Source organism: Leptonotus elevatus, chromosome 8 (assembly GCF_054856555.1).
Source record: "Leptonotus elevatus isolate MCC_2025b chromosome 8, RoL_Lele_1.0, whole genome shotgun sequence".
In the NCBI taxonomy this organism is placed as follows: domain Eukaryota; kingdom Metazoa; phylum Chordata; class Actinopteri; order Syngnathiformes; family Syngnathidae; genus Leptonotus; species Leptonotus elevatus.
Window position 1 is genome coordinate 709,658 of NC_141246.1, and position 18,107 is coordinate 727,764.

The following is an 18,107-nucleotide window of genomic DNA, read 5'->3' on the forward strand; positions in this document are numbered from 1 at the left end:
CTTTCAACAATCAAGCCTGGTCTCGAATTTATTTATTTATCTTTCAAAAACCTTTCGATAGGAAAAGTTGTATACGCATTCACGTGATGTTAGTAAAGATATATTTAGTGATGTTGCTATAGATATTTATAATATTTTATATACAAATTCCGAACATAAATCAGTGTGCATTTTATACAGTGTATCGCTTATATGGGGAAAAATCAACTCGGGCGGCTGGCAGAAGACAAACTCCAGCCCCCACAATCCCGCGCGGGCCTGACGTCATTAGCCCGCCCCTGACGAGTCCAAGATGGCGGAGGCGGAGACCAGCAGGAGTTTGCTGGGCGCGCTGCTCAACGGCGTCGCTCAGCAAACGTTTTACCAAAACAGCGACGTGACGGAGGACCTGCTGAAAAGTCAACTTTACCCCGAGGCCACGCAAGAACACTTCAAGGCTTTGTACGACAAAATGAAGGCGCTTCTCAAGGTCAGAAACACTCCAAAGGCGTCTGCTCTTCTCAGGCCAAACAAGCGCTGTCACGTGACACGTCTTCAAAAAATGCGTGGCGCTGAGACGGTTTGCGTTGAGACTTGACGATGTGACTGATGTCTTGTAAATTATGGAGACGTCATATCTTCATCTGATAGTAAGGTCAGTGAAGACATGAAGTGTAGTTGGCGACATTTTAATAAAGTCAATGAGTATACGATTAATAACTAGTCGTCGTTGATGTCATACTGGTAATTGTGGAGAGTCATTTTATGTCACCTGTGATGTCGTGACATGAATGGGTCTCAATGAAAGAAGCTGACCTCGTGACCTCACGACCTCTGGCTGGCGGGGTCGTTAACCGTCACTTGCCTTCGGTGCAGGTTGGCGTGAGTTCGCTTCCCGCCTCGGACGGAGACCAAAAAAAAAAAAAAAAAGCTGACCTCCCCATTCCCGTTTTGCGCCCCCAGTCGATGGCCGCGGCCGACATGGACCACGCCCAGCTGGAGGCCTTCCTCACCGCCCAGACCCGCAAGCAGGGTCCGGGCGGCGTCGGCCCGGAGCAAGCTGCCGCCCTGGCCCGCTTCTGGAAGAGCCAGCGCGGGCGCGTCCGCCAAAGCCTCCTTGCGCACAGCTGCTGGGAACCCGCTGTCAGGGGTCTGTCCTGGAGGGCGGACCTCCGGACCGGGCCGGCCAACGGCCGCGGGGGGCCGCCCCCCAGCGGACCCGTCGCTCTGCTGGAGCTGGAGCTGGGCGGCGGCGGCCGGGTGAGCCTTCAGTTCTCACATTTTCATTTTGACTTGACTTTAACAAAAAAATGAATACGTTTTTGTTTTGTTTTCATTAATCATAATACTATTCAAATTCTCCGTTTCTATAGTCCTTTTTTTTTTTTTGACTATTTGAAAAATAACTTTAGAAAGTAAAGATTAAAGCCCAAAGATGCCCCGTTCACTGTGCTTCCGGTTTTGCTTTTATTTTGTCTCGCAGGAATCGGACTTTGTGTGCGTGGAGATGGACGAGCACAACGTACGGCGCGTGCTGGACAAGATGGCCGCCATCCAGGCCGCCATCGACGCCGCCGTTCAGCGCACTTGACACGCAAGACGTCAGATAAACGCCGCGGGCGGGCCGACTCGTTTTGCTGATGTGCGTTTTCCCGCCTGGATTTCAAAATGGCCGATTGGATTTGCAACGACCTTGATGACCAAGTCCTGGATGAAGAGCGGTCTTGGGTTCGGCCAATCAGCGTGAAGGACGGTGTCACTTCCTGAGCGGTCGCTGTCACGTTTCTGCAGGCGCCGGAGTACCCCAGGGCACAAATAGACAAGACTGGTCGCCAGTCAAGCATTAACATTCATCACGATGGATGATTTAGAGTTTTCAGAGAACCTTCAACACGAGCATGCTTTGCCGGTGACATTCCAACCATGAACCTCATGATTGTGAGGCGCTCATGCTAACCGCTTTGCCACCGTTCCGTCTCATGCGAGTCTGAGCACAAGGTTGGGATCATTTGGGAGTTTTTTTCTTTTGACTTTTTTTTTTAATTCTGTTACATTTCATTAGTATTTCGACCACATTTGATCTTTCTTTCTTTTTTTAATCAGATTTAGTATGGAAGGGTTTGTCAAGTGCAAGATTTAAAAAGAGAAACGCAGAGTGTGAACTTTCATTTTCAAACTGCATGACCCTGTACAGAAATAAAGAAATCACGTTTTTGTTTTCAAACCAAATGCTTGTCATGTGATGATTGACATAAAAAAAAAAACGTTTCTGCAATAATGCGATTCTTCATTTTGCTTTTTAAAAGTTACGTTCATTAAGAGTAACAACCGTTGTTTAAAGGGTTGGGAACGTTGTGGGGACTTTTTTCGATGGCTTTTCTATCGCCGGCGCTTGAAGACCCGCGCAAGTGAGGGAACCCCGTCATTGTGAATGATATCATTATAGGTTTTGTTTTTCAAATGTAGCAGCTTTTTTTTTTTTTTAAGCATTTTCGTTTTCATTTTACTTCGATAACAAAAATGTTGTTTTTCTGACATTTTATTTCTCATCCATAATAACCTTGTTTTGGCGTCGTCACGTGGGGGTCTTGATTGCAAACGTGTGACTCCTATCAAAAGTGAGCGTGCGCGTGCGCGCGCTTGTGCTGACTGCAGCAGCAGACGGACAGCGGACGTCGCCATGTTCCCAAACGCGCCGTTGTACCCGAGCGTCGGTGAACTTCGTCCCCAGACCCCGCCATGGACTTGCCGACCTTGCACGTTTCAGGTGCGGCCGGCCGTTGCGGCTCGGGTTCGAGGGACCCGCAGGCGTGTGCCGTGCGCGTGCGCGACGCTGCTGCTGCTCAACGCGTCTGCGTGTTGCATGCTGGCGGTTCTCGGCTGGAAGCTTTTCCAGGCGACCCAGTCGCTCGGTGCCGGCGGCGGACTGGTCCGGCCGGTTCCGGTCCGGTCCGGGAGCGGCCCGGGCGCATCTTTCTGGAACTCGGAGCAGCGGCGGCTGGACTTGAGCGGGCCTCGGGACTCGTGCGAAGCGGACCGCAGAGTCGTCACGCAGGTGATGTAAAAGTCGACACTGCGGAATCGCCTCGCGAGTCGCTGCCTTGCGCACGAGTTGGAAATCGCGCTCTTTCCTGATTACGTTCACATTCACTACTTGATCACTTCGGGTTTTTAACTCGAAACCACATCTCGCATGCGCCGCGCATCTTGCAATGCAGTCTGCCAGCGCCCAGCATTGTTTTGTTTTTTCCAATCAGACGCCTACTAAGTGTTATGCCCCTCCTGCACAGTAGCTGGCGCTATTCACCGCACAATATGTTGTAATTCACCTCAATAGGAGTCTGGAGAAGAAGAATCTCCAGATGACACGTTTTTGGCAATGTCATGTTGGTTTCCCCGTGAGACGTGAGAGACTGTTTGAAAAAAACGTTTATGTTCAGATAGATTGTTTTGGGTGGGCATCACCGATCTATATATATTACTGGATAGCCGATAGCCCATACACGCCCGTGCGAGCCGTTGCAGTCACAGGGCGGCCATCTTACTACTCCCATCTCGCAAGCAGCCTCCTCTCCTGTTTCTCAGCCCCGGTCCTCGAGCTCCCTTATCCAGCTTGTTTTCCATGTCGTCTCCCCAGCCGACACAGCTGAAGATCGTTAGCGTTTGAAACTCATGTGTTGCTTGTGGGAGACATGGAAAACAGGCGAAATAAGGCTTTCGGGGACCAGGGTTGAGAACCACTGGACTATAAACTATACAGTATACGTACAGATGAGACATGTACAGGGTTTGTTGCGGGGTGGTCACTTTTTTTTTTACAAGTTTAAAAAATAACAAGTGGGCGGGACGGTATGTGCTGCTTTGAAGACCTTTTTCTTTTATCACTCAGGTCCTTACACCCCAATATTAGATTTGGCAGAGGCATCTTTTGTTGAATTAGTTATTTAATTAAAAAAAAATATATATATATACAAGTTTCCTCTTGTAAATATTAAGCATATAATTTATACATGTATTTAAGGCAAGTCCTCTTATGAACAACAAATTGAAAACATGATAAATCATGCTGTGTCTACTGTCGAGCAATGTTTCTTGGGAGGAGCAATATGGCGGCCTCGTGGCTTCAAAAGTCTTGGCCTATCGGCTATCCAGTCATGTATACAGATCAGTGGTAGGCATCAATAAGCCAACTTTGTTTTGCACAAGCTAAAGATGAATGCATGAGCAGAAGGACAAACGAAGAACGCGTAACAAGAAACAGAAATACGCAAATTAAAAGCATAGACTTTGAAATATTTGCACCTTTGGCCCACCGCAGATTTCAGATATTTTTAAATTAATAATCCCCCCCTTTCCCCTCAACAGGTCTGGGACTACAACACGTTGCCCCGCGGCCTCCAGGACTTCCTGCTCTACATGCGTTGCAGAAAGTCGGCTGTACTTCTGGCTCCGGGTCCGGGCTGCCGGCAGAAGCATCCCTTCCTGCTGCTCGCCATCAAGTCCCTGGTGCCGCGTTTCGGGCATCGGCAGGCCATCCGCCAGACGTGGGGCCGCGCCGGCGTGCTAGCCAACCGCACGGTGGCTACCGTCTTCCTGCTTGGGCAGACGCCGCCGGAGGACCACCACCCAGACCTGCAAGGCATGCTGGGCCGGGAGGCGGAGCTTCACGGGGACCTGCTCCAATGGGAGTTCAGGGACACGCCGCTCAACTTGAGCCTGAAGGAGGCGCTCTTCCTGCAGTGGTTCCGCCGCCATTGCCGGCAAGCCCGCTTTGTCCTGGAGGCGCCCGACGACGTCTTTGTCGACATCTTCCGAGTGTTGGACTTCCTGGAGACTGTGCCCCGCGCCAGCAGCCACTTCCTGTTCGTCGGTGACGTCATCACGGACGGACGGCCCCCCGGGGACCGGGCGCTGCCGGACTTTGTCCCGCCGAGTTTTTTCACGGGAGCGTATCCGCCGTACGCCGCATCCGGGGTCTTTCTGCTGTCGGGCGAGGTGGCGTTACGCCTTCACGACGTCTCGCGCCGCGTCCTCTTGTTCCCGCTTCACGAGGTCTACACGGGTTTGTGCCTGCGCAAGTTGGGCGTGCTCCCGCAGAAGCACCCGGGTTTCGTGGCCCGCCGCGGCGAGGATGCGCGCGAGCGCGGCAAGTTGATGGTGGCGAGCGCGCGCACGGCGCAGGACGTGATGAGGATGTGGACGACCGACGTCTGTGATGCGGTGTGACCAGGAAAGGACACTTCATTAGGTACGCCGGCGAAGGGCGACCAATACAACGTTTGGGCAACTGACGACGTCATTGTTAACCGAGACGTTGTGTAAATACGAAGCCGTTGACGATTGATTATGTTATAACTCGATGAATGGATATTGATGACTTTGATGACGTCGTCTTAAGAAAGGTCTTGAATGTTGATGATATCGGTCAATGACTAGCAATGTTGATTGATAGACGATTATCGGCGCAGATATTTGTTATTTTAATCAATATCGCCGGTGCCGTTCAAGAGTGGCGAGTGCTTGCAAACGTCCTGAATTTGAGGTTTTTGTTCCTCAAATATTGCAAAGACTTTTATTTGCCACGAAGAAACTTTGAAACTTTCAGACAAATTTTCACCTCTTTTACGAACCCTGACAAAAATTTTGCTACGTTCGCAATCATTCGTGGCTCGTAGAGAGACCAACATTTACGAGATCGATTTCAAATTGGGTTAACTTCACGGAACTTTTTATTTCTTTGACATTTTCACTGAACTTTATAAAAAATGCTGCCGACCCAGGGAACATTTTGTTTGTGTTACAAATGAAGTCCAAGTTTAACATTGCAGTTACATTTTGGAAAACTTTAGGGAGCTATAATTGTCACATTTTTCATTTTGTGCAACACGATCCTGCACTTTTTGTTCGGATTTTCAAACAGAGTGTAATTAAAAATTTCAACACAGATAATTAAAAGAAAAATCTTCAACGTGTTGAAAAAGTGACGTTTTCTTTATTTTGGATTCTAATATTTTCTCTTTTAGCGCAAATGAGTATCGGCTCCAAATATCGGTAGTCGGCCTCCTTGACTACTATTAATCGGTATCGTCCCTGAAAAAACAAACAAACAAAAACACTGAATGGGTCTCTCACTAATGAATATTGACAGCGCGAGTATTGATAAGGTTATATTAGATGAGACACTGAACATTGCTGATGTCATCTTTCACCTGTGTTGGGCAAGTTATTCAAAAATGAGTATTTCATATTACTTATTACTAGTTACTTGCTTGAAAAAGTAACTGGTTACTTGAAGTTACTTTTTTCTTCTGGCCCTCACTAATTTCCCCCCCCCAAAATGCATGTTTAACTGTCAACTCAATTGTTTCTTTTTCCGCTTCTCTTTTCTTCAGCCGACATTGCACGTTCACATTCACAAGTCCAAAAAGGTGTCCTGAACGCATCACGTGACACGTTGAGTCCATCTGAGGCCATTTCTTTTGTTCCCTCATTTGAATTAAATGAATACTCAGACTTTGTGTGAATTCATGAATTGCTGACTAAATGAAACCACATCACATGTTAAAAATAAATAAATAATTTCTGTATCCGGTTGGAATGAAAATATCAATGTTCACTTTTGAGAAAAATGTAATATTATGACTCAAATTTGAAACTTGACACTACTTATCACATATTTCTCTTGTCGCATGAGTGCAGATTTGTGGATTGACGATGTCATAGTAACCAAGAAATCGCGTATTGATGACGCAATACTATAAAAGAACTGCATGATGACATCACATTAAATAAGGCACACATCTATGGAGGTAAATTTGGTGCAAAACTAACTTGTGCAAAAAATGTGTACCTGTAGAAAAAAGTCTAAATTTGTATCTGTAAAAGTCGTGATTTGTATCTGTAAAAAAAATGTGTGCCTGTAAAAAAAAAATTTGTGTCTGTAAAATAAATTTGTACCTGTAAAAAAAAAATGTGTATGTGTAAAACAAATTTGTATCTGTAAAAACAAATTTGTACCTGTAAAAGTCATGATTTGTATCTGTACAAAAAAAAATTCGTACCTGTATTAAAAGTATAAATTTGTATCTGTAAAAGTTGCGATTTGTACCTGTAGAAATGACAACTTGTAGTCAAAGAAGTCGCCACTAGGAGTCACAAGTGGGTTTTCTGCTGCTGTACTGTGACGTGAGTTTTGCCCCAATTGTTGCGCTACAAATGTAGCAAAACTAATTTGTACTTGTAGAGCGCCTGATTTGTACTTGTAAAGAAGGGGGCGGGCTCTGGTGCAATGAAGGGTTGTTTTGACCAATCAAGTGAGAAGGATTTGAGCGGATTGGAGCGCAACCTCATTGGTTTAGCGAACGACGGTGGCGGGACTCGCGGAAGGATACAAGCAGGACACATCGTCGCCAACCAACATACATATTAAGAATACTTCAGTCGACTGAAGTATTCTTCCTCAACATACATATTAAGAATACTGAAGTATTCTTCCTCAACATACATATTAAGAAGTATTCTTAATATGTATGTTGGTTGGCGACGATGTGTCCTGCTTGTATCCTTCCGCGAGTCCCGCCACCGTCGTTCGCTAAACCAATGAGGTTGCGCTCCAATCCGCTCAAATCCTTCTCACTTGATTGGTCAAAACAACCCTTCATTGCACCAGAGCCCGCCCCCTTCTTTACAAGTACAAATCAGGCGCTCTACAAGTACAAATTAGTTTTGCTACATTTGTAGCGCAACAATTGGGGCAAAACTCACGTCACAGTACAGCAGCAGAAAACCCACTTGTGACTCCTAGTGGCGACTTCTTTGACTACAAGTTGTCATTTCTACAGGTACAAATCACAACTTTTACAGATACAAATTTATAGTTTTTGTACAGGTACAAAATTTTTTTTGTACAGATACAAATCATGACTTTTACAGGTACAAATTTGTTTCTACAGATACAAATTTGTTTTACACATACACATTTTTTTTTTTACAGGTACAAATTTATTTTACAGACACAAATTTTTTTTTTACAGGTACAAATTTATTTTACAGACACAAATTTTTTTTTTACAGGTACACATTTCTTTTACAGACACAAAATTTTTTTTTACAGGCACACATTTTTTTTACAGATACAAATCACGACTTTTACAGATACAAATTTAGACTTTTTTCTACAGGTACACATTTTTTGCACAAGTTAGTTTTGCACCAAATTTACCTCCATACACATCTTTTACCCAAGAAGATGCACAGTTGATGATGTCATATCAGTCAAGGCCTCGCTAGTATTGATGATGATGTATCAATGACATCATTTTGTATATAGAATATGAAATACAATTCGACTAAATGAGTTACTTGTAAATTATAACTCGTGTATATAAATTTCGAGCAAACACAACCAGGAAGTATTTGAGGATGTTTCCTTTGGCTCCCCCTGGTGGCGACCGGTGGCACCACAGCCAATCAGCTCCTCGATGAGTCTCAGCTGTTTGCGCGCGCCAAAAAAGCGGCCGCTCAACAAGAAGAAGAGGGTACGTCACTTCCGCCTTGACACTTTTCACGCACGTTTCAAAAGACAACAAATTCAAGTACAATCACCCTAAAAAAAAATGTTTGCTCGCAAAGCCGCGACGCTTAAAAGTCACGCGCTGGTCTTGAGCCTCGTGCTCGGGCCCCTGTGGACCTCCTGCAAGGCGCAAGTAAGACCACCAGCACCAAAGACAGCTTTTTGTAATTTTCTTTTCTTTTCTTTTGTGTGCGTGTACTTGTACATACCACATTGTGAGGACCAAAATACGTCTTTAAGCAGCAGATTGAGGACATTTTTGTGAAGTGAGGACATTTTGGCCGGTCCTCACAACTCAAGACCTCTTTTTGAGGGTCAAGACTTGGTTTTAGAGTTTAGGTTTGAATTGGGTTATGGTTTAGGTTAGGGTAAGTAATTGGGGTAGGCAATCATTTTTAATGGTTGGGGGAGGGGCTAGCAAATGCATTATGTCTATGGATGTCCTCACAATTATATAAGTGTGTGTGTGTGTGTCTGTTTTTTATTTTTAATCTCTCGTGTGGGTTTATCTGTTTGCGTTTGTTTTGACACAATAGAACTGTGTGTAAGTTTACTCGTTTTTGTTTGTTTGCAGCTACAGAAAGACGGAGCCAAACAGATCTCTGGTCAGTATTATTATTATTATTATCATTATTAAATGCGAATTTAACTTGGCGTCATTAAAAAGTCAACATTGCGTTGCAAAGTCCTGCGGCACCTCCAAGGTCCAACAAAAATGTATTCGCGTGGGATGTTGGGTTCAAATCTCGCGAGATTTGAACCCAGACCGCCTTGTCAACACCCCGAACTGACCACAAGGGGGTGTTGCGCTGAAAACTCTTATGTCTGTTATGAGTTTTGCTTTTATTTTACTTTGGTGAACCTTTGTTTTTATTTGTTTGTCTGTCCACTTCCTGGTACACGTTTGCTTGCCACGTCACTTCCTTTTTCCGAAAGCCACTTTGAGATGAACATTTCAAAAATAGTTTTATTTTTTATTCACCACTTCAAATACAATTGAAGCACCATATAATAATGTTACAATCAAGTCAATTACATAATAAATAAATAAATATATATATATATATCAGAATCAAAGTCTATGGCGTATCTTCCTCATTTTTGTCTATACAATGACTTTTTTTTTTCCAAATGAAATGGAACTTTAGGATATGAAATTGTGTGTTCTGGAAAGGGAATACGCTGAAAATGTTCATCTTGAATCTTGGTCGACAATATTTTCCCCCAAATGTCTTTGCAACCATCGATTCAAAACTCGTTTGCGGTTGTTATTTTCACAAATGTTCATCTTTTCCGAAATCTTTGTCTTTTCTTAGTCATCCGCAAGTATTTTAACTTCTGTGTGAACTTCATCCTGCGTTTCAAGTGCGTTCGTGTTGCGCTCGCCAGGTATGGCCGACGAAGGGGGCGGGGCTTTCTTCGCCCTGAGAAGCTGCCACCGGCGTCTGGGCGGCGACGGCGGCGACTTCTTTTCTCCCGACTACGTTTGCGCCAACCCGCCCCTGTGGTGCAACTGGACCATCCGGGCCCCCGCCGGCCAGCGGGTCCACCTGCGCCTCCAGGACCTGACCCCCGACGAAGACTGCCACCTGAAGCAGGACCAGATCCACGTGGATGAGCCCGCCGGACCCGCGGCGGGCCACTCGGCGCCTCACCGGGTTCTGCGGGGTTGCTGGCGCGACGCCGCGTACACGTCGCGGTCCGGCACGCTGCGCGTGGTCCTGCTGATCGGCGGCTGGCCCGCCCAGCGGTACCGAGGGTTCTACGCGCGCTACCGCGCCTTCGGACCCCCCGCGGCCTACCGGCCGCCAGACGGCGTCTCGGACCTTCGGGACTGGGACGAGTTTGGACCGACGGTGGCAGGAGGGCAGCGCAAGCGGCGTCCCACGGCGACCGCCGACGTCTTCCCGGTCTTTGAGTATTCGGGGACAGCTGCCCGTTCGTCTGCGGAACCGGATGCGCGTGCTCAGGTGAGCTCGGCAGGTTCTTCGCTGCTTCTCGACTCGCTGGTTCCCGACTTGACTTTTGACCTGCTTTTGGACCGGGCCTTTGGTTCCCGACGTGGCTTTTGACAGTCCCTTACACCGGATGTGGTTTTTGATTGACGCTAGCCAAGGTCAGTGCGGTTTTTCACTGCTGGTTTTCGGCACCTGGTTCTTGACCGGTCCGAGACGTGGATCTAGTTTGAAGTTCTGACTGGTTTTTGAGCCGTTTCTGGTTCTGCGCATCCCTTTTTTTTTTACTTTCCTGACTTTGCTCCTCGTTTTTGAAATGTCGATTCTTGCAAGTTTGCCGAGACGGCAAAAAACGTTTTTTGAAGAAGGTCATTTTTGGGATGAAAGTGTCTTTTCTCAATTCTCGGGTCTCGGGTCTCCTGACGTCAGCGCTTATCCAGGACTTTCTGTTCTTCCTGGTTTTGGAGAGGTCACGTGTGATCACGCAAAAGTGCGAAAGGTTTGATTTTTCCAACTTCCCGTGCGAGTCTGGCACGGAGAAAGATCTTAAATGTGAGAAATCCTTCTGAGTGGACCAGATTTGACTTCTTGGCTCGTCTGTCTTCGGGCTTTACTTGACTCGGGTCTTGGTACTTGGTTCTTATCTTGGTATTTGACCTGTTTTTTGTCTGCTCCTGGATGTGGTTTTGGCTGGTACAAGACTTTTGTTCTTGACCCATTTTGGTGCTTAACTTGATTCTTGACTTCGTATTTTCGGTTGGTCATTGACATTTTTTTTTTTTGCTCTTTTTTTACTTGACATGTTTTTGGTGTATTTCCTGACAGGGTTTTGACTAAGATTCTCACCTGGTTCCTGACAACGAGTCCTTGACTTGATTTGGACTGTTTTGTGTCATGAATCTTGACTCGTAAATACATGATGTTGTTTGTGATCGGTCCTGGTTCTTGACTTAGTTTTTGATTTGGTTTCTGACTTTTCTAAACGTCGTTCTTGGTATTTGACCGTTTTTTTTTTTTTGGCTGGTTCTCGTTCTGGTTTTGGAGACTTTGTTCTTGAACGGTTTGATTTGATGTTGAACTTGCTTCTTGACTTTGTGTTTGTCTTCAAAGTGAAGCACGACGAGTTCTTGACTTGGATTTGAGCGTTTTTCTTGTCCTCGGTTGTCTCGGGGACGACTTCGGTAAGCTGCTCGTGTCGTGTGAACGTTTCCTCCGCTCAGCCTCGCGTCTCCCACGACTTGAAGGTGCGGCTGGCGACCACGCCGCCGTCGGAGTCGCCGCACGGGACCCGGCGGTCGGAAAGAGGCGCCCCCCGGATGCTCTCGGACTCGGCGGACCCGTCGGACCCGGCGGAACCGGCGCGCGAGCGTCTGAATCGACTCCCCGGCGGCGCCCTTCACATCCTGACCGCCAAGCGCAGGGACGCCGACCCAGGTCCCGATCCGCCGGAAGCGGCGCAAAACAAGATGGAGGTCGTGTCTTCATCCTCTGAACGTCAACATCTTCCGCAGCCCAACATAGTGGAACCGCTTTCGGACCACCGAGGGAAGCGTGAGTGCATAATCGTTCACGTCACTCGCCGTTTGCTTTTTCACCGCCGATTTATTTCCCGCATGCTTTGGCCACCAAAACCCCCAAAGTCCAACGTCACATTTGTGCGCGTTTTGGGTGCCATCTTCAAGCTTACGCAACAATCTCCCACGTGAACGCCACTTCTCTCTGCCTGCGGCCATTTTGAGCTCCAGATGGACACGACTACTTTTTGTCGATAAATCTGGAGTCTGTTCATTTTGGGTCCATTAAATCGTCTGATTATTGGCAATCAGAATTTGAGTCTGCCGAATATCGGAATCTTTATCGACTTCGCCTCGCTATCGTATTCCCCATGTTCACCCTTCTAATTAGGGCTGGGAGATTTGGCCCCAAAAATCAAATCGCAATTATTATTTTTCCCCTCCAGTCATTCAGGACAATTAAGATTTTAATAGATCTTAATTTAATAAACCTATCGAACATTTTTTTTTAAAGATTTCACTTATTAAAAAAAAAATCCTGTGCAAAATGTTCAGACAACAACAACGTATACTGATTTTAAATTTGTTTTAACATAAACTTAATATTCATAATTGGTGCTTAAATGCTGCAATGAAGTCGTTGGTACAGAGCTGCTCGATTTATGAGGAAAATATTAATCACGATTAATTTGGTAATAATTGAAATCACGATGAGGACAATCCTTTTTTTTTTTTTGGTGCAAAACAAGAAAATGTTGAAACGTAAAAAAATATAAAGAAAGATAGATTTCTTTGCAACATTAATTATGCAAGTTTGTTTTGGACCAAACAAGATGTATTAAATTAGTTATTTTAAAATGAAATAAAAAGAGCAAATATGTAGATTTAAACAACTCAAAATTAGTATTGATAATCTTGTATTTTTGTTTACGATGATGCCAATCGTGTCCTATTTGAATGAATTGCGCAACCCGAGTTGGCAGTTGTTGTAAGCATCTTGCGTTCTGTGCAAAATGACAACTCAACAAAAACATTCGGACGGAACAGAACATCCGAACAACAGCTTTTAATAATCGGAAGACAAAATTCGATTTCACGATGGGGCAAAAATTTCAAGGATTCCATTTTTCAAATGACGATTGTATGAATTGGATTTCTTGGCCGGCCCGACTTTCTAATTGACGCGTGTTTGATGCCCGCGCGCGCGCGTGTCACCCGCAGTCGATGTCCGGAACGCGTCTCAAGTTCTTCATGAGCCCGGTGGTGAGTCCACCTTGGACCAGAACCGGTCCCAAGTTGTGCGCTTCACGCTTGTCCCGGCGTGCCCTCTGAGCAGATCAGCTGTTGGAAGTGTCCGTGGAGGTCCAGCCGGGTCAGGAAGGCAACCGGAACCAGGAACGTCTGGACCAATCGCTGATCAAGTCTGTCAAGGCTCTGGTGCGGCGACCGCTGCTTTTTGCTTTTGGTTCTAAGCGGTGCTGACAGAAGTTGCGTCGTCTTCTTCAGGTCCTCCAACATCTGGACGGGCTTCACGTCCCGCTCGGCTTGACCTTGAAAAGAATTAAAAGGTACGTCGTCGCGCTCGCGTGAGGTCAACCTAGCGCCATTTATTTGTCGCGAGCCACATCGGCTAGCGGGAGAAGCTAGTGGAAGCTAGCGAGCTAGCGAGCGGAAGGAGAAGAGCGGCGGGAACCCGCATCGCGACGTCTCGGCTGCGGAAGGGAAGCGGCCGTCCACCCGCGTGGGTTCGACAGGAGCCGCGAGCAGCGCCGGAGGCTAACGTTCGCAAAACATGGCGGCGACTTATGTAATAGCATTAGCCGTTGCTAGACCTGCCGTTATATCAAAACATGTTATTATATTATAGAAACAAATACTCGGGTGTTTTTTTTTTTTTTTAAATCAACATTTTTTTAGTTTAGCTTTCGAAGGCGTTCAGTTTTATTTTAATGACTGGATGCGTTTTGTGGTCTTTTCAAACGGAGCTGAATCCCACGCGCCATCTTGAATGTTCAGAAGATGAACTTCCAAAGTGGGTGTGGCTTGCCAGCCCACTTTTTTCCTTCTTAGGTTTAGACTTTTGTTTGTCCACATAAAAAAAGAAAGCTCAAATGTTTTGATGGCGCCGCAGTTTTTGCATTCGAGACAACACTTTATATATTTGCTAGTGATCTGGGATATTGCATACAATTGCAGGCCAGCCCCTAACTTCGGCCATTAGGCCACGCCTCTTAAAGGCATAGGCATGAATACGACTGTTTGCTCTACAGAACCAGTTAATTTATTTCCATTGTCTTGCTTTTACAACAATTGAAACATGGAAAGTCAAGTACATTGCAAATGTGATGATGATGACGATGATGATGATGATGATGAAGACGACGATGATGATGATGTCCAGGCTCCGTGCGGGAGAACTGTACATCATGTGGCTGAACATGGGTCACGACGGCGCGTTTTCCGGCATCCGCCGGGACCTGCACAAAATGCTCGGGAGCTCCGTGGGCGGAGTCGGGAACCCGCGTCACGCCGTCATCGCGTCAGTCTCCGTTGGAGGTAAACGCGCTCGCCAGGACTTGCGTCCGAATCATGGTTGGAAAACGGATGAGATCAGGAAAAAAAAAAAATCATTTTCTTATGGACCTAAAATACCGTGTGTAGGTTTTATTGATTTAAAAAAATGCCCAATAAAACTTGATTTGATGTTTATAAAACCAAACCAAAAAGTCTAGTCACCTTGAAACGGCCCTTGGACACACGAAGGGGGTTTCTCTGTGTGAAAGGTCGCCAGTCGGTTGTCGGTGTCGTTCCTGCTGAGCTTTTAACGTTGGCAACTACTTTTTGTCTTGTTGTTGTTTTTCCCCCCAAACTCAGACGTCAACGAATGCGGGACGCAATTGGCGCTGTGCGACGTCAACGCCGACTGCTTGGACCAGTTTGGCTCGTACGGGTGCCGCTGCAAAGACGGCTTCCGGGACGAGTCGCACTTGGGGCCCGCGGGGACCGTGTGTGTGGACCGCAAGCCTGCAGGTCACCATGACAAGCAGCCATCTTCTTCTTCTTCTTCTCTTTTGGGCTGACCTCAGCTCATCGTCCTCTTCCGTCTGTCCACTGCGGCGATCTGCAAGTTTGACCTCATCCCGTCCAAAAATGTCCTCCACTAGTTTTGTCCTCTACATCTGTCATTGTCCTCTATTTTTTTCATTTACTCCCTTTGTCCACTACTAGTCATGTCTTCCACTAATTCTGTCCTGTACTATTTTGTTATTCACTAGTTTTGTCTCCTTGTGTATTGTCTTCTACTTGTCTTGTTTTCCACTATTTTTGTCCTTTTTTTCTTCTACCAACATTGTCCTTTTTTTAGCTTTGTCCACTACTTATGTCATCTACTAATCTTGTCGTCCTCTAGGTTTGTCCTTTTCTAAGTTTGTCCTCTACATCTGTCATTGTCCTCTATTCTTTTAATTTACTCCCTTTGTCCACTACTAGTGTTGTCCTCTGCTATGAGTGCTTTACTAGTCATGTCCTCCACTAATTTTGTCCTGTACTATTTTGTTATTCACTAGTTTTGTCTCCTTGTGTATTGTCTTCTCCTAGCCTTGTCCTCTACTTGTCTTGTTTTCCACTATTTTTGTCCTTTTTTTAGCTTTGTCCACTACTTTTGTCATCTACTAATCTTGTCGTCCTCTATTTTTTTCATGACTATCTTTGTCCTTAACTATCTTTGTCCTTTTCTAGGTTTGTCCTCTGCTACTTTTGTCATTTACTAATTTTGTCCTCTACATCTGTCATTGTCCTCTATTTTTTTCATTTACTCCCTTTGTCCACTACTAGTGTTGTCCTCTGCTATGAGTGCTTTACTAATTCTGTCCTGTACTATTTTGTTATTCACTAGTTTTGTCTCCTTGTGTATTGTCTTCTACTTGTCTTGTTTTCCACTATTTTTGTCCTTTTTTTCTTCTACCAACATTGTCCTTTTTTTAGCTTTGTCATCTACTAATCTTGTCCTCTGCTAATTTTGTCCTCTATTCTTTTAATTTACTCCCTTTGTCCACTACTAGTGTTGTCCTCTGCTATGAGTGCTTTACTAGTCATGTCCTCCACTAATTCTGTCCTGTACTATTTTGTTATTCACTAGTTTTGTCTCCTTGTGTATTGTCTTCTCCTAGCCTTGTCCTCTACTTGTCTTGTTTTCCACTATTTTTGTCCTTTTTTTCTTCTACCAACATTGTCCTTTTTTTTTAGCTTTGTCCACTACTTTTGTCCTTTACTAGTTTTTTCCTCTACTAGCAGCGTCCTCTAGTTTTGTCAACATCCTTTTCCTCCTTTCACTTCAGCCGACGGTCGTCGCTGCACGTCGTTTAGCCGCTCTGGCCGCTTTGCCCGCAAGACGCGTGCGTGTTTTTGTGTGTCAGATTGCAGCCGCAGCCCGTCGGGCGAGACCAAAGGCGTGTACGTGCTGTTCTTCCTGCTCAGCTCGCTGCTGCTGACGTCGCTGGCGGCGGCGTGCGCGCTCTACGGCCGCCACCGCCGGGGGACCTTCCTGCCCGAAGGCCGGCCGCCCCGCTCGGATCGCAGCTTTCCCGCCGCCGCCGCCTCGGACCTGCCGCCGCCTCCGCCGCCGGCCAGGGGGCAGCGGGACGCTTGGCGCAAGGTTGCTGCCGCCGCCGCTTGCGCACGCACCTCAGTGTTACCTTGACTTTGATCGATCGCACCCGTCGGAATGAATTGCAAGGCCAGTAATTCCTTCCCTATTGTTTTTGTCGAGCCATTTGCTGTCAGCCATTTTAGAGCATTTGGACTCATCTTTCTAGACCAGTGATGAGCAACGTGGAGTAATAAAAGATCCACTTAATCCTAAGCCGACAACAAAGGCTAAGAAGCAAACAAAGAAATAGCCTGATGATGATGATGGTTATTTTTTGTAATTCCAGCTCTCGAGGCTCTCTTGCGTAAAAACAAAAACACCATTCAAGGACGGAATAAAACTGCTCAACAGGAAACCAACATTGAGTGCAAGAACTCATTTTGTGCATTTTTTTTTAACCGCCAAAATCAACTCACTGTTAATCTTCAGCGACTGTTTGTCTTGCTTTCATTCCAAATTTGCCAAAAAATTCTAGTATAGCGCAACTAAGAAATGTCTGCCATCTAGTGGTAAATGGTGATATTGCAACTTAAAACTACAGTTGCATTTTCAGATCTTAATAGTCTGTTTTTCCCCATCACTCCCCCCCCCTTTTTCTAAACGATTTCTCCCCCATTTCCTGTGAATAACGAATATTAAGAGGCTGCATTTTGTGTGTGAAACAAAACCAAATTCAAAGTGACTGCTCCTCATCTCGCAAGTCAAGGTAGCACTGCGTTCAGAATGAGTCGCGCAAGCCTGCTTTGCGTTGTTGTTTTCCTTGTGGGTGAATTTCCCTCCTGAATGCAAAATGAAACTAAAGTCCATGCGTCTCCCTGTGACGTCATCAAGGAGCGACGCGCGGCCGCGGACCTCCCGCTGCTCCGCTTCAGTCCGCTGACGCCGTCCGACGCCTACGCGGACTCGCAGGAAGCTGGCAAGAAGTGATGAGCACCAACAGCGCACGCGCACGCACGCACGCACACACATATTTAGTTTACCTTTGATTGCATTTTTTACTTTCCAGTTTGACTCTTTGTGACCTTCCATTCGAAATAAAAATGGAAAAAAAAACCTTCACCATTCTTGACCTTGATTGATCCTGGTTTGCTTGTTTATTTTCGTGACTTTTTAAAGCTATCTTTCATGATGGTTCACATCCAACTGATCATGGCATGAAGCACTTAAATGGACCGTGTCGAATTGTTGCTGCAGCGGCGGAAATAGAATGCAAGCATGACGTTGGAAGCTCGTGCATTTTCAAGCAGGCGCGCTGCGGCACCTCAAAAAGAGTTCGCAACACTTTGCAAGCCGACAATCAGTTGCCACGTTGGCCAAGTTCTTCTCGTCGTATGCTAGCCGAAACGTCACGTGACGCCTGCTGGACCTGATCAATCACTGCAGGTAGCTGATTTGATGACTTCAGTCACCTCATAATACAATAACTGGGTTTAAGTCAT

The 18,107-nt window shown here is 46.0% G+C and overlaps 3 protein-coding genes across 8 annotated transcripts; all 3 read left to right on the plus strand.

Annotated features, from left to right (window-relative positions):
- The first annotated feature begins 250 nt into the window (after positions 1-250).
- commd1 (copper metabolism (Murr1) domain containing 1) lies at positions 251-2,208 on the plus strand. The gene is made up of 3 exons (XM_086083597.1): positions 251-469; positions 943-1,239; positions 1,463-2,208. Exons 1-3 carry the CDS (start codon positions 293-295, stop codon positions 1,568-1,570), a joined length of 582 nt encoding a protein of 193 aa, XP_085939723.1. The 5' UTR covers positions 251-292; the 3' UTR covers positions 1,571-2,208.
- Positions 2,209-2,609: 401 nt separating this feature from the next.
- b3gnt2a (UDP-GlcNAc:betaGal beta-1,3-N-acetylglucosaminyltransferase 2a) lies at positions 2,610-6,492 on the plus strand. The gene is made up of 2 exons (XM_086083596.1): positions 2,610-3,034; positions 4,345-6,492. Exons 1-2 carry the CDS (start codon positions 2,660-2,662, stop codon positions 5,203-5,205), a joined length of 1,236 nt encoding a protein of 411 aa, XP_085939722.1. The 5' UTR covers positions 2,610-2,659; the 3' UTR covers positions 5,206-6,492.
- Positions 6,493-8,534: 2,042 nt separating this feature from the next.
- Positions 8,535-17,686, plus strand: LOC147169112 (uncharacterized). 6 transcript variants are annotated; one of them, XM_086082776.1, is made up of 11 exons: positions 8,535-8,684; positions 9,126-9,156; positions 9,941-10,521; positions 11,727-12,057; positions 13,242-13,283; positions 13,357-13,457; positions 13,527-13,588; positions 14,422-14,576; positions 14,895-15,050; positions 16,436-16,674; positions 17,500-17,686. In XM_086082776.1, exons 1-11 carry the CDS (start codon positions 8,595-8,597, stop codon positions 17,593-17,595), a joined length of 1,884 nt encoding a protein of 627 aa, XP_085938902.1. In that variant the 5' UTR covers positions 8,535-8,594; the 3' UTR covers positions 17,596-17,686. The 6 variants fall into 6 exon arrangements, with proteins under 6 accessions (XP_085938902.1, XP_085938903.1, XP_085938907.1 ...); XM_086082777.1 differs by having other exon boundaries at positions 11,751-12,057; XM_086082781.1 differs by having other exon boundaries at positions 13,242-13,441.
- Positions 17,687-18,107: the final 421 nt, after the last annotated feature.

What these genes read in the sequence shown, in the direction of transcription:
- commd1 (XM_086083597.1), top strand. Translation starts at nt 293, where the DNA reads ATGGCGGAGGCGGAGACCAGCAGGAGTTTGCTGGGCGCGCTGCTCAAC. An exon ending in AAATGAAGGCGCTTCTCAAG is followed by an intron (nt 470 to 942) that starts GTCAGAAACACT and finishes TTGCGCCCCCAG; the next exon opens with TCGATGGCCGCGGCCGACAT. An exon ending in AGCTGGGCGGCGGCGGCCGG is followed by an intron (nt 1,240 to 1,462) that starts GTGAGCCTTCAG and finishes TTTGTCTCGCAG; the next exon opens with GAATCGGACTTTGTGTGCGT.
- b3gnt2a (XM_086083596.1), top strand. Translation starts at nt 2,660, where the DNA reads ATGTTCCCAAACGCGCCGTTGTACCCGAGCGTCGGTGAACTTCGTCCC. An exon ending in ACCGCAGAGTCGTCACGCAG is followed by an intron (nt 3,035 to 4,344) that starts GTGATGTAAAAG and finishes TCCCCTCAACAG; the next exon opens with GTCTGGGACTACAACACGTT.
- LOC147169112 (XM_086082781.1), top strand. Translation starts at nt 8,595, where the DNA reads ATGTTTGCTCGCAAAGCCGCGACGCTTAAAAGTCACGCGCTGGTCTTG. An exon ending in CGGAGCCAAACAGATCTCTG is followed by an intron (nt 9,157 to 9,940) that starts GTCAGTATTATT and finishes TGCGCTCGCCAG; the next exon opens with GTATGGCCGACGAAGGGGGC. An exon ending in TGTGGACCGCAAGCCTGCAG is followed by an intron (nt 15,051 to 16,435) that starts GTCACCATGACA and finishes TTTGTGTGTCAG; the next exon opens with ATTGCAGCCGCAGCCCGTCG.